At 40.1% G+C, this 14823-nt stretch overlaps 1 protein-coding gene across 2 annotated transcripts in view; it reads right to left on the bottom strand.

Moving 5' to 3' along the window:
• Nucleotides 1-14823, bottom strand: part of SLC9A7 (solute carrier family 9 member A7) — a 77235-nt gene that overhangs the window by 30297 nt on the left and 32115 nt on the right. For both annotated transcript variants that reach the window (XM_065677593.1, XM_065677594.1), the window contains exons 2-8: nucleotides 10084-10283; nucleotides 8739-8816; nucleotides 7961-8037; nucleotides 6840-6952; nucleotides 5381-5486; nucleotides 4272-4413; nucleotides 266-371 (exon numbers count right to left, since the gene is read on the bottom strand). In XM_065677593.1, the coding sequence (XP_065533665.1) occupies nucleotides 266-371; nucleotides 4272-4413; nucleotides 5381-5486; nucleotides 6840-6952; nucleotides 7961-8037; nucleotides 8739-8816; nucleotides 10084-10283 (822 nt within the window). The remainder of the gene's footprint in view (nucleotides 1-265; nucleotides 372-4271; nucleotides 4414-5380; nucleotides 5487-6839; nucleotides 6953-7960; nucleotides 8038-8738; nucleotides 8817-10083; nucleotides 10284-14823) is intronic.

The raw sequence follows: 14823 nt of genomic DNA, 5'->3' as shown, positions 1-14823 counted from the left end.
TCCTTAACCTTGAGATTTTTATGAACCTTATTTTCAAGTGAGTTAGATTGCAGGTTGGGGAGGTGGTATTTGAACCAAGCCATTGTTCTTAAAAGCCTTTGGTACACAGCGATCTGCACCCTCAATGGCATTGTACAGAATATAAAAAAAGCATTAAATACCAACACTATGTTTCTCTTAGAAAAGCTTACATAACAAAGTGGAAAAACGCCTGCTAAGATGGACAGGACTTCTGTCTCCATATGCTTGAATCCCAACAACTCACCAGTAAACCCACAAGCTTCTGCAAGCAAGAAGGTGCTCCAGGACATCAAGAAGAAGAGCGCCGTTTCCAGCAGGGGGAAGCAGTGCAACTTGGTAAACTTCGTCACGTTAAGTCATTTGTTAAGGGGTCAAAAAAGAAATTCTTTGGCTTCTCTGTACCCAGTATTTATGGAAAACACTTGCATGCTAACAACGAACACCCCTTGGAAAATAAAACATTTTTAGTGCTGAAAAACAAATTCCATCACATCAAGACAAAACTTCAGAATCAAGGTCTCCCGTTGGCGACAGTCAATTTAGGATATTTTTTGCTGCATATCAATGGCATAACTGTGGCTCCACCTCTTTGAGGTAGTATCTTACTTTATGTCATGCTTCCCTGCAAAGTGCCAGCAAGGAAGGGATATATACCTGTCATTCCTTTCAAACTGTCATCTTGGGTTTTTTGGGGGGATCTTTGTTGTTGTTGTTGTTTAGGATTTGGCATACCCCCATAGGAGCCCTCCTACCTTTAAATAAAGCATAAAATACATTCAGAAGCATGTAATTCACAGTAGTTCTTGACTACAGCAACTCCAAGAGATGAAGTAGATTTACAAGAATTTTTCTGCTCAGATTTGCTGACAAAACTTCTTCAGCAAGTGGGGCTTCCTCTGTTCGAATGCAAAACGGAAATCCTGCCTACAACAGAATATATTTGCTCTCCTTGGGTTGATATGTTTTAAAGTAAAAGCCAACTCAATCAGAGCAATTCAGTTTTTCAGGAAGAAGAACAAACAAGTCCACCTTCCAGGGGAGAGCAAACCTTGAGAAATGTCAGACACACTGAATTAACAGTTCCTACAGCTACTGAAGGAGTACAACAGATTTCAGTAGTTTTAAATGTAGCTCTTCCCATACTACAGAAGTTGTTCACATATTCACAGAAGTTTGGGTTGGGGTTTTTTGACTCATTGCTGATTCGGCACCAGCTGAACACTGAACAGCTCAGTGTAGCTGAGGTGCAGGCAGCTATGCGCAACTCTAGTAGAAGACACAGAAAGAAACCATGTGCAAGCAGAGGTGGTATAGAGATCCTTGGTCCTTCTGAAAGCTGACAACTAGCTTGATGTTCTCTGAAACCCAAGTGTGAGAACAACAAGGCAAGGACACTTGAAACAGTGAGGTGGTAACACTCTCCCCTGCTCTTATGAAGGCAATCAGTACCTCAATGGACACGTCAAGATTGCATGGTCATCCACTATTGCTCTCCACGAGTAACACAGCTGCACACTGGGCTTTCTAAAGCAACACACACCAGCTAACAGCAGCACTGCTGCTTGAGGAGTCATGGCTCGTTACAGGATAGGGATCTTAAAAGCAATGAGCAGCACTGGTTTTCACAGGAAATTCACAGGCCCTGGGAGGTCTGGGGCTCACCACACCCTCAACTGCCTCTTGCAAGCAGCAGTCAAGTACCCCAGAAGCCTCTGTGGGAACAGTGTCCTGTGGGCTTTATCACAGAATATCACATCATTCACAACAAGCCACAAGTGATTAACACCAGAGGCAAGCAGCTGGCAGTGTTTCAATGGAAGCCTAGTTAGGATGAAGCAATCCTGAGGCAAGCCACCCTCTCCCCACCCACATCTACTTCTTGTTGGCACTCTCTGCTAACTTGAAAGAGGGCAAGAGCTCTGACACACAAACTCCAGCCACACCTTCAGCTGTGACCTTGCTTTGTCAGAAGGTTGCCCTCAAAACAAAAGCTCAAATCATCATCAAAAAAATATTCCCCATGACAGCTGGCTTTACAGCAAATATAAACTTCAGCATTTTTAAGCAGCTGTTAATTCTCCACAGTCACTTCCCCACATAAACCATCTCTCTAAAGCTTTTGAGGAGGTACTGTTACACTCCACTGAATTTCTCCCAATCACTCCTCCAAGATCATGCTTCTGGAGCAGCAACATCCACCATAGCAAACATAGAAACCACCTTACAGAGCACTCGGGTAATCCCACCACAAGCTCATACCATTAGCTGGCTCAAAAGGCATTCATGGCTGCTTCAGAAACTGGATAGCACAGTCAGAGCGGAAGAGGTTGACCCCTGCTCCCCTGAAGTTAGGCAAGGGCCCTTATCAGAACCAATTCCTCATTTTCAATCTTTTCTGGCAGCTTTGAGAATGAAATTCTTTATTCCCCTTGCTGTTATTATAAGTAACCATACCAAAACATTTCATTATATATGAAATGAAAGATTGTGCTCATTATTTTGGAGGAAGATGAAGGTGAGAAATGAAAAAAAAATATTCTTTCATAAAATTGATCAAATTAAAGTGTAAATTCAAATTAAATTATTGATTTGTTTTCTTAACTTTGTGTATTCCTTAGACATGGCCTTCTACTTCATTTCAAACCAGGCAGATTCTGCAATTTACAAAGAAATTACAAAGTGGTACAATAGTTAACTGCTATAAAAACAACCGCAGATTGCTGGTTAAGGCAGATTGCTGAAAGCCAGAACAAGTCCTTGTATATTATCTGCATCATATTTGGAAACTAAGTATTCTCTCCGTTTTCAAAGGGCAATGCATGTACTCATGAAACCCCTCAGAGAGAGGTGCTTCACAGGTACTGGAATCTGTTTCATTCATTACTTAAGGGTTCTAATCAGCTACAAAGCATAAAATGCAAATTTACAGTTAGCATCCACATTATTGTATGACATTCAGTGTTTTTCCAAAAGAAAATAAAGTTGTATAATAGAGCAACCCAACTAAAACAACAGAAACACATACAAACCACTACAGAGGCTGTCTTCTAAAGAGCCTCTTCCCTCCCAGCCTCATATCACCTCCTGAGCACAAACATCAGAAACAGCAAGAACCAGCTGCTGCCTCAGAGCCATGATTTTACAAAATAGATCTGAATGCATTTCAGCTGTAATTAGTACCCAACTGGCAAGCCAAAACCCATAGCAACAGCATTTGAGCAGCTGGAGCTATGGATGACCAGTAGCCTAAAAGCCAGATGGAGAATCATGATTCTGGGTCACACTGCTTGTGGATCAGTGCAGCTGGAAGACCAAATACTAAAGCATCAAAGGCACATCTTCCCCCTTACACCTGAAGGGTTTCCATCTTGCAGAAATATCAGACAAATCTGCACAGTGTGTATATAACAAGATACAGTTAAGACATTATTGCTTATGATGAAGAAACACAGGTTCATGATTATTGTATAAAATAGCACGTTATACCCCTTTAGGTCAATGTTCAGAAGCCTAGGCAGATCAAAGCAATCTGGGATAGGCACAAACATGGTTACGCTAGCCAGTCTGAAAGCAAAGAATTTTTTTTTCCTGAAGACGCATCATGATTTCCAGATCAGGTCAGGCTTAACGCCTACTGCCTGAGCATGAAACAAAACCCGCATAGACTGCTTACTGAGTACCTCAGAGCTCTAATCAAATAGCAACAGTAAGCTTCGAGAGAACAGGACAGATCATGCAAAGCACATCACGTTATGATGTTAACTCTGGTAGAGATACAATCTTATCCAAGACAGATAACATCAGATTACCAGCAGGAAGTTTAAACACAGGAATTGGAGAACCTATAGGGTCAGAAATACCTATTAATGATTTTGCTGAAGACAGAATCACATAGCAGATATCATAGGAGATGTCGTTCAAGACTAATAATAAAGACTACTCTTCTAATTTCATAAAAAGAAACTGAATATTAGGAAACATCCATTTACAGCCTCCCCTCTGCTTCTAGCATGCAGCGCTACTGTGTGTACTGTACTACTTCAAGTGCAGCTACTGTTATACTGGAAAAAGTTGATTTCTGGGGGTACCTAAAATGCCTTTCTATAGACAAAGGTCACATGGCTACTGATCATATCTTCATACTCATTAAAACAAGCTATCATCAATTTTGGTATAGGTGGAAACAGAAGAACCTTGTTAATACCTGAACGTGGCATCTAGTCTGGAAGAGCTAAATGTGAAAAGGATATCAGAGCTGTCACAACTCCTGTCACTGCTCCCATCATGAAAGAACCACTGAATATTCCCAGAAAAACACCAACAGACTTGAAAAATGCTGCTGCATCAAAAGCATGGGTATTTTCTCCTGTTGGCTGGTATGCAACTATGGATCTGGAAGGACAGTAACACAATGAGAAGTTAGTGCAATCAGAAATATCAAGTTGTATATCAAGTAAAGTTTTGGGTCAACAGCTGGCTGAAGATGAGCCAGCAGTGGCCCAGGTGGCCAAGAAGGCCAACAGCATCCTGGCCTGTAACAGAAGTAGTGTGGCTGCCCGGAATAGGGAAGTGATCATCCTGTACTCAGCACTGGTGTGGCTGCACCTCAAATACAGTGTTCAGTTTTGGGACCCTCACTACAAGAGAAATACTGAGGTGCTGGAGCAGGTCCAGAGAAGAGCAACAAAGCTGGTGAAGGGTCTGGAGCACAAGTGTGGTGAGGAGCAGCTGCAGGAGCTGGGGTGTTTAGTCTGAAGAAAAGGCTCAGGGAGGACCTCATTGCTCTCTACAACTACTTGAAAGCAGTTTGTAGTGAGGTGGGGGGTTGGTCTCTTCTCCCACATAATAAGCAATAGAGTAAGAGGTAGCATCCTCAAGATGTGCTGGGGAGGTTTGGATTGGATATTAAGAAAGATTTCTTCACAGAACTGTCTGTCAAACATTGCAACAGGCTGCCCAGGGAAGTGGTGGAGTCACCGTCCCTGAAGGTGTTTAAAAGATGCTTAGATGCGGCACTTAGGGACGTGATTTAGCGGTGGACTTGGCAGTACTAGGTTCTTGGCAATACTGGGTTAATGGCTGGACTTGATCTTAAAGGTCTTTTTCAACGTAAACAATTCTGTGATTCTGTAACAGCAACACCTGAGCAACAGAAGAGACAATCCCATACTGAGGGCAAATATGCCATTCTGGTGTACGTATGCATGAGGGATCTTGGCAAACATTTGCAATGTTATTAGCTCAGCTCACGACAGCCCACTTAAATTTAAAATAACATTTCTCAAAAAAAAGCATGTATTTAAACAAATACGGAAAACAATTAAGTAATTTCAGAGTAGAAATTCAGGTAGTAACTTACGAAGATAATACAATGGCAACAGCATCATTCAACACGCTCTCTCCAAACAGAAGGGCATAGAGATCCACATCAGCATGCAGTTCATTAAATATTGCTAGCACAGTAACTATAGAAAGAAAAGAGAAAAAACACACTGGCTGACTTCAGGAACAACTGCATGAGCTGATAGAGCTGACTCTAGTTTGCCTAGAGCAACAAGCCCTAGAAATTTAAGTAGAGGATCAAAATTCAACTGGGAAACAAACTAGTCACATTTATCTATAGGTAAGCAATTCCATCATCAGTTTTAGGACAGCTCCACTAGAGAGTGGATAACCTCCCATCCGCACCGTATTTATAAGAAAGCCTCCATGATCAAGAGGAATGGGGCAGACAAAGCACCAAAGCCTTGATGCTATTTTTCATTATTCTTGTTTTAGAACATGTTCTGTGAAAGATTATGACCAAAACATTGTGCAGCTCTTGCTACTTTTAAAGGCTGTATGGATTGTTGACACAGCTTTAGTATTTCAGCCATTGTAAAAGAGTGCTAATAATCCTGTTTCCCTAAGCACACTTTGTGCTACAGGAGTGTGCACTTGCACATTATTTGAAAAGGGCAACACTGCTAAATATTCATAAAAATCCTTTCAAGACACTTCAGACTGAGATGAAAGACCACGATCTGGAAGATGCTTCTGCATATGAGCTTCAAAAATCACCTGGTGATTATTTGCATAAATTGTGTGCAACAACCAGCTGTTCAGAGCTCAGCTCAGTCGCAGGAGCTACTTCCCATTTTCACACAAATCACCACTGGGTACCTCAAATAATCTGTTTTAAATGTCAAGCTTCATATTTCACCACTCCCTACCCCAGCCCCTGACACACACCAGCTCTCCAGACTATCCTGTCAAGCAGAGACACCTGTGTGAGCCTGCTGGACTTCGAAGGTTGACTAGATTATTTTGGCAAAAGCTCAAATTATTCTGCCACAAGAACATTCTTCTGCTTAAACTTGGAATACATGAAGTTCATTTGGAGGAAGAAAAACATAAGCACATCACACCTAAACAGCCTTAAAGCCCTAAATATTGCTCTTTAATTGCTCTTAAATTATCCAATGCAGCTAAAGGAAGAAATCCTTCTATCCAGACAATGTAATAGATTCATCTATCTGCAGTCAAACTTAATGCACACTAACCATAAAACCCACTGAGGAAAAAAAAATGAAGATATTTGAATATTAAAGTTACATTTTTCTCCAAACATACTATCATGTTGTACCGGTCTAGCTCGAAACCAAGCCAGAACAGCTTTCACAACACTCAGAATTTGCATAGGGTTCTGAGAAAAGGATCAGAGATACTAGCATAACGTAACTGAAAATCATGTGCTGTTAATATCTTTGTGCCATGCAGCTAAATCATAGCAATGGGATTATTTCGGAAGGTTGTTAACAAAATGTTCAGCAAGCTACCTGGATCAGTGGCAGATATTATCGCTCCAAAGAGGAGGCAGTCTGTGTAATAGAATTTATCAGAGAGCTGACCCACCAACTTCATTAGTTTCACAACCCCATACATGAGATTCCTGAAGAGAAAGAGGATAAAACAGTCCAAGTCAAACAAGTTGGTGCATTTCAGACAGGCAAAAGAAAAGCACAAGCAACAGTCCTTCAGGCAGGCTTGGTTATGCTACAGCTCTGCGGGATACTGCTACAGTTTAACACTAAGCTCTCAAAATTAGTTTTCCTCTTTTACCTAGAAAAGGAGTCAAGTGATACATGAACTGGAAGTTATAAGTTAGAGCCAGCAAAAAAGCATGAAATCTGTTCACACAACTAATAAACAGAATTTATAGGTTCTTTTTTTCCAAAGGGAACATTTCCCTACTCAAAATTGCTTCTCCCAATGCAGCACACAGGCCAAAGACTCTGAGCTAAGAATAGCCTTCAAAATATTTCTCTACTGAAATTCTCTGAGACAAACCAATGTCACCTATGCAATCCAGGATTTCTGTGTTTCAGAATATCCATACACCAGACACGGTAATATTAGCAGCATAAGAGATTGTATGCAAGTAAACCAACATGACAAGCTGTGAAACTAGATGTGTGTGCACAGATACACGTAAGATTGTATATACACACACAAGTACGTAGAGAGAGAGCATGTGCATGCATGTGGGCACTGAAAGGACATCTCAAGGTTTGATAGCTAAAATTCTATTATAAGTAATGTCCACAATTCAAGTTAAAGTCAACTTCAATAAGAGTTTAACAAGGCAGATTTGTTTGGGTTTTTTTGTACTGGAGTGTTACATCAGAAACTCGATGCTCCTCTTGAGTTCAGTGGACTTGTCAAGTGATTTAAACTGACAATATTTTGCCAACATTATAAACTTGTCAATTTCAAGGGATAGTACCATTCAGAAGTGGGATGAGTCTCAGCAAAAGTTACATTCGCATTTTTTATGGAGGATGCTCAAATAAAATCCTCAAGCAAACTACAAAATTGATGCAATGTGGCAATCTCAACATACACTTTATCAACTCAAACTTTAGTATAGAATGGAACTGATATCGTGAAGTTTACTTACCCAATAATAAAACAAGAGACTGCTGTTCCTAAAAAGGCATAAGCCAAGATAGACCCCAAATTCCTGAAAAAGTGTCTCTGCATAGGAAAAAGAGGTTTATAATCTTTTTTAGAAGAAGTTTTGTCACCTGTTGAAAACATAAGCACACTATTACATGCGTTAATACACAGAAACTCTCTTCCATTTCGGAGAAATGCTCCAATTACTGCAATATAAATTCTGCCCAAATTCAATAAACTGAATGCATCAAATCTGAACTATTAAATCCTACATGTAGCGTATAGACAGGGAATTTTCCACACAGATGTTTTCATAAGAGATGTAAGAATTAACTGCAAAGCTGGAAACCAGCACCAATTCATGGTATCTTCGATTAAGAGCAGAATCTGGACCCTTTTGCCATTCAGGGTCTTGCATATCCACACTAGCACTCAGGTTTGGGTCTACTTCTCAGCATAATTTACTGCATTTTGGATATTTGAGAAGGACCAAAACAATTCATAGCGGGACATCTTTTACTTTAAATGAAACTCTTAACCTCTGGCAAAGTTCAAAGGAAAACAAATCTGCAAGATTAAATAGTTTACTGTGTTTCTAGTAAAAATTCCATTTATTTTCTCTTAAAACAATATGACCTAACCATCTATGGGGGAAATAAAGTTTTTTCTTACTGCCATAAAAAAAAAAAGTGTGCTTGAAAGGGAGACTGCACTCCTGAACAAATCAGCAGTCTCACATAAAAAAAAGGGATATTCTCCTCAGAAATGGTTACACTTACTTTCTTCAGGCTGTAACCAGCATGAAAAATAATAGGAGGCAACAGAATGTTGAAAAAAACTTCTGGGTCAAATGTTACCTAAAAAATAAAATATGAAACTTCAGTTAGAAACGGATATACACAAGTTAAGTCTTTTTCCTCTTTCATGTTCTGACAACTACTATTTTTGGTTATTGAAATATAGCTAAGTTGGCCCTCGAAAATACCAGCCAGCTCTATACATATGCAGCAGCAAAAAGCTGCAGCTCTTCTTGATAAACAGCATCTAGAAAAGACAGGCGTTATATCCAACACTAATGATTACCTTGCAGCAGTCCCAAATACAGTCCCCTAAGTTAAAAAAATTCTAACAGAAATGTTGCTAAAGATCTTTTACTGTGGCACAGGATATTCATACATCTGCAGATGAAATGCTATTTTAACTTTGGTTTCTTGAAAGTCTAGCTACTGCACAATCATTGCAGACCAAACAAGTCAGATACAAGACTGGTTTTCAGGAATTAGAATCATATGTCCCTTTCATGTATTTCAGTAGAAGCTCCGGATATTCATGATAATTATGCATGACAATCCTTTCACAAGGGCATGCAGTGACAGACAAGGGCGAATGGCTTTAAATTGGAAGAAGGTAGATTTAGATTAGATATTAGGAATAATTTAATTTCAGCTAGCTTTTTATATCTATAGCAGACAGGTACATATAAACAGACACTTAAGCTCTCTTCATAGCAGAAAGTATTTTTAGGTTATAAACCTCGAAGTCTCAATTCTGTATGTCAAAGTCTAGCTTTGGTATACACAAAAGATGGTAAATTCCTGACACTGAAGAGAATATGAAGCCAAAGAGCAGATCTGAGTAACAGCCAATAGATTAATTTCCCTTCCAGTACTAGGCTGTCTCATTTGGTGGATTATGGGGATGTAAGCAGTAACTATTTCCTGACAATAAAGAGATTTTAAAAAAGCAGAAAAAAGCACTAATAATCACTTTTCACTTAGAAATTATCAAGTTCCTTATATTGTATTATACAAGGCAGTGTCAGGCTTTTTTTTTTGTTCAATTGGTCTTCCCAAATTCTACAGATGTTAGAAACACACTTCAGGTCTTCAAAAAGCTGCCAAAGGCTTCGGGAAAGCACTACATACATGCAACAGAGCACAGTTTCACCAGCAGAATATAATACAGAAGATGCTTTTGAATTAGTCATTGAAGTGCTCTTACTATCAGGAATACAGACACTTGGTACTACCTAACATTCAAAATGGGATGGAGTGGGAGAGTAGTAGAGAGAAGCATACATAACGGAGAAACACTCAGCCAAGCACAAGAAAGGTTTATCCTCACCTTCCGCAACATGTCATTTTGCTCCACGTTGTGGATCTTCCCAGGGCTTATTTCCCCTTTGAGCGTATACTCAAAGAACTTCCCACTGACGTTGACCAGCAGCGTAGTAAAAGGCCTGTCCTCCTGTGAGCAGCTGAACGGCTTATCGTGGCCACTGGTAGAGGGAGTCCCATATCGCAAGATCACTCCAACTATGAGTCCTGGAAGAGAGTTAAGAAATCCATGAGACTGATTTGCTACTCCTGTACCTAACTTCCTAGTTTCAAATCACGTCCACGGTATAATGCATTAACACCACAAGCATACGTGTACCATAAACATTTTGCAGTGAATTGTTACTATCAGTTTCCTGCAGAGGAAAAGACTCACTGTGTACATTAAAGCTACCAATGAAGTTATAAAATCTGGTATCTGCCTGAAATGACAAACAAAAAGACTTCATTTCTTGCTTTGTCTTCATCACTCTCAGACCCGTAACATGTAAATCCTGAGTTACACAAGAGGCTAAACAGTAGGACACACTGCACTTGCCTAAAGACAGAACTGAGTAGATAAACCGCTGCCAGAAAATAATGACTGCTGAAAACATGTGAGTATAACAGAGCTGAAAGAGTGATGTTTGCCACAGTGATTTACAGCTGCAGCAAGGATGCAGCTTTTTCCGCCTGGCAAATCTAAAAAGCAAACAATGTTTGTGGCACAATCTCCTGCATATCCTGTAAACTTCACACCTAGAATTTGGATGACATGCACAAAGAAGTCAGCTATGCCTTTTGAAAGCATTTTCCACATTTCACAAAACCAAAAATAAAGATAAGAATGAGTAATCACAAGAGACCTAAGATTCAAGAATATAAGAAGAATTATTCAGCCAGCTTAAATAAAATCCAAACAGAAAACACTCTCAATAAGGGATGCAAACACAATGCCAAAAAAATAATTTGCAATGTAATTGAAGGGCCATGCCAGGAGGCTGGAGAAGCATAAGGTTCTAACTGAGCACCATTCCTTTTAAAATGTACTAAGAACAAGACTCTAGTTCTGTGGAGGGTATGTATAAGAGCAAAGTGGTTTTGGTCTGGTAAGTAAACAACTCAATACCCACTTAAAGGCTCCCCTGTTGCCTTAGGGCGATCTGGGATTTAATCCTTGTTCCAGACAACTGCAAGATGAAGATGAATGTTTGATCCTTTTGCTGACAAGTCAGTAGTCAATGCTAGGTTTGCTCCTCATGACCTTCACTCTGCATCCATAGACCTATTTTCCCAGATGGAAAATGAAGCTGACAGGTCATAACCAGAGAATAAATGAGGTATAACAAAGAAAAAAAAAAATCCTACCACACACCACAAAAAAAAAAAAAAAAAAAAACCAAAGAAAAACCCCCAAATCAAACAAAAACAAATAAAAAAACCAGCCCCCAAAAGCCCCCCAAAAATCCCCAGACAGCCTTATCTTCATGGCATAGTGCAAAAAGTCACCAAACTATGCCTCCCAAAATAGCCAACCAAGAGAACACCTCATTCTTTTCAAGTTCACAGTGGGAAAACAGTTTTAATGAGACGGCAGTAGCTGTGATGCAAGTGGACAGCTCACCTCTTGCCCTCTTTTTCTACTATCAAGAGAACACAGATGCAACAAGATCATTAAAAAATTAGCTAGAAGATTAGGATCATACTCAAAGAAAGCATAGGGGAAAGAACCTCCCCCCTCAGCAAGCTAATTCAACTTGCTGAAGTTTCAAATGCTAGCAATTTAAATACAGAGGTCTATACAAGCTTGCTCCTAACAACCTCGGGGCCTTTCACAGCTACGCGTGATGGGTGCAGCAGAAATGCAGCTCTGCGCAGTTGACAGGTTACAGCCAGTCACATTCAAGCCACTGGCACTACCAGTTATGGCTACAGATATCCTCACCAACCCAGTCAGGCAAGTTGTCAAGGCTTCCTGGTGTTCTCACCCCTTCACCCCTGAGAAGAGCTAGGTTTACAGACTACATCAGGAAGACTGACTGTGTCATAAACAGATCTAACCAGCATCAGCAAGAAATCCTGTAGTAAATCGGAAGCCAAAATGAAAACTGTAGGGAAGAGCTTACACATAGTAGTGGCATAAAGCCAAATCTATACTGGTGCTAAGCTGAGAATAGAGAGGGGGACACTGACAGACGTCTTTTAGGCTCAGAGATTGTCCTTAGTGAATTCATTGCAAAAGCAGATGGAAATCCCCTATTACTATTGCATTAGTAAGAGCCACTGAAGAGCAGGATGCAACTGCATTATACAACTGGATATAATCCACTCACTACATCTTCTCCCCATAATAAAATATACCAGTTATTTTAAAACTGGTTTTGAAGATATACCAATTATATCTACTGCTCATACGTAGTGTTTGAATTGAAACATCCTTTAACCCTCAGTGTCCCATGGCCCAGCTAACACAGCTACAGGGAAATACTGTGTTTTCATACACCTACTGCTAAAATACCAAACTGGACAACCTTTGCAAGCAGCACCATGCAGTTATGAACATCTGATCTCTGCTGCCAGGCTGCTGTGTTGCAGCAGGATGCAGCTAGGACCAGGGTGAACAGTGTTGAGATAAGAGGCCAGCAGAAAGATTCAGGTGGCTAAAGCTACCCATGGGCTCAGTCATTAAAGGAAATAAGTACTAAAGTAGAAGGGGCCCAAACAGGCCACACAAAGTCCATGGCCAGCTTCATTAAAACATTAAGCACCCGATAGTTCAAAAGATGAGTTAGAAGGAGGGAAGGTTTCTGACCTTATAAAGGTACAAGGATATTGCTATATTTATCATAGTCCCAAAATAACAAGTTTTGAACATTAAAGAGAAGTGCATCAGCTGGACACATTTGACAGACATGACCCATCTTTCCTTTTATTTGTTAAACGTAAAAGACAGTACATTTTGAAAGCAACACTGCAGCAAACCATTGACTGGCCTGTTGAGCTGGGCAGCGCTGTTCAGCAACAAGAACCTGCCTCATCTCAGCACACAGCCTGTTTCCCTTTAGCCCAGCCCATGCAGAGGCAGAGTAGCACATTTTGGGTACTTGGACACCAGCTTCTTTGTGGTGCAAGCGATGGTGAGTAAAATACCTGCTTGCTATTGGAAAAACACAAAGAATATGTAAAAAGGATTTCTTACATTCAAAAGCCTAGAATTTTCCTCCTTACTCCCAAACAAAACTTTCTACCAGCTTGAATACAAGAAAAAAAAAAAAAAAAAGAAAACCCAAAACCCAAACAAAACCAAACCACAACACACCAAAGATGAAGAAAAGCTTGGCAAGAAAGATGTAAGTATTTTCTAGGTAAAAGATTACTACTACTAATACACAGTATGTGTCACACAGATTGTTTTACTATCGGCTGTTTGTGCGCATTAAGATACCACAGCTGGAAAGTGTTACTATAAATAGCCTGAAACTCCAACAGAGAAAGTATTTTTCCTAATGCAGGGTCAACCTGTGAACCTCACAGTCCACACCTTCAAGTTTGACAGTGACTTATGAGGAAGTTTCAGCATGTCTTACAAGGTAATTCAAGTGTTGTTTCTGATCCAGAACCAAGCTGGTAATGCTGCGCATAAAAAAATAAAAAGTAAATGAGATCAAGTGTTCCATATCTCTGGAAATGCTAGAACCTACTCTCTATGCCATTTGCTTGCCATTCACCTGTACTATTCTGTATAGGAGTGCAGATGAGTACCGCTATACAGCCCCTTGAAGAAGGATTGAGCAAGTGGCTGCAGAGCTCCACACCCATTAGCATCTCACATTCAGCATCACTAATCTATTAGCTGCTTTATCAGGGGCGCAATGCTGCCAGCATGGCATTTATCAGCCTGTCACAGTGCTGCAGAAGATGCAAGACTTGAAAAATAGGAAGCCTGTTTTGAAACTAATCCTCACCTTTGGCAGTTTATGTTCAGCAGTGTAACTGCAAGACAAGTCTTCATTGCCATGAAGAAAAATGAGCATTTTTCAACTGGGAATGGAGGCAGGTGATGCCAGTCTTGAAGTCTGGAGGAAAGTCTGGGGATACCCAAAACCTGAAATGCTGAATAACAGCTTCAAGGTCATGCTTTGTCATTGCCTTAGGGCTATTTTGGATAAGGAAGCTAAAAGACAGTAAACAGGTTGGTAATTCTTCCTCACAGGCAAAGGTACAGTATGCTATCAAGGGCATCTTAGTAATATGCAATTTATTCACTTTTAAAATAAGCCAAGCTACGCACAGTTTTGAATTTAAATGAACAGATTACTCAAAAAAGTTACTGGGACACTGTGCAAAAACAAGTGTCAAATCAACTTCCCGGCTCTGCACTGCCTGGCATGTGTGCACTGTGCACACCCTTGCCTTCTCACAAAACATGGGTTCCAGGAAACCCGCAAGAGTGTCCACGATGGTTAAAAATGCCTTCTGACTAACCATTGCTGTGGTTTTTCCTAGGGGAACTAATTCTTTTTTAGGTCATGTCATGTTAGTGTGATCTACATATTCGTGTATAGTGAAGTGGTCAAAAAAAGTTATGAACTACATAAGCAGGTAGGCACATTTTATTTGTAATACACATTCTTACTGATGATGGTGATAAAGAACAGGTTTAAGGTAGAAAAAAGTAATTTAAAAATACAACTACAGAGAGATTTAAACAGAAGACTGCTTTGGAACTTCAATAGTTAACTTCTGAAGAAATTAGTTTGACATATAG

Source organism: Lathamus discolor, chromosome 4, assembly GCF_037157495.1.
Source record: "Lathamus discolor isolate bLatDis1 chromosome 4, bLatDis1.hap1, whole genome shotgun sequence".
Taxonomy (NCBI): Eukaryota; Metazoa; Chordata; class Aves; order Psittaciformes; family Psittacidae; genus Lathamus; species Lathamus discolor.
The sequence above is the reverse complement of the archived record's forward strand: the minus strand, read 5'-3'. Positions and strand labels throughout refer to the sequence as shown.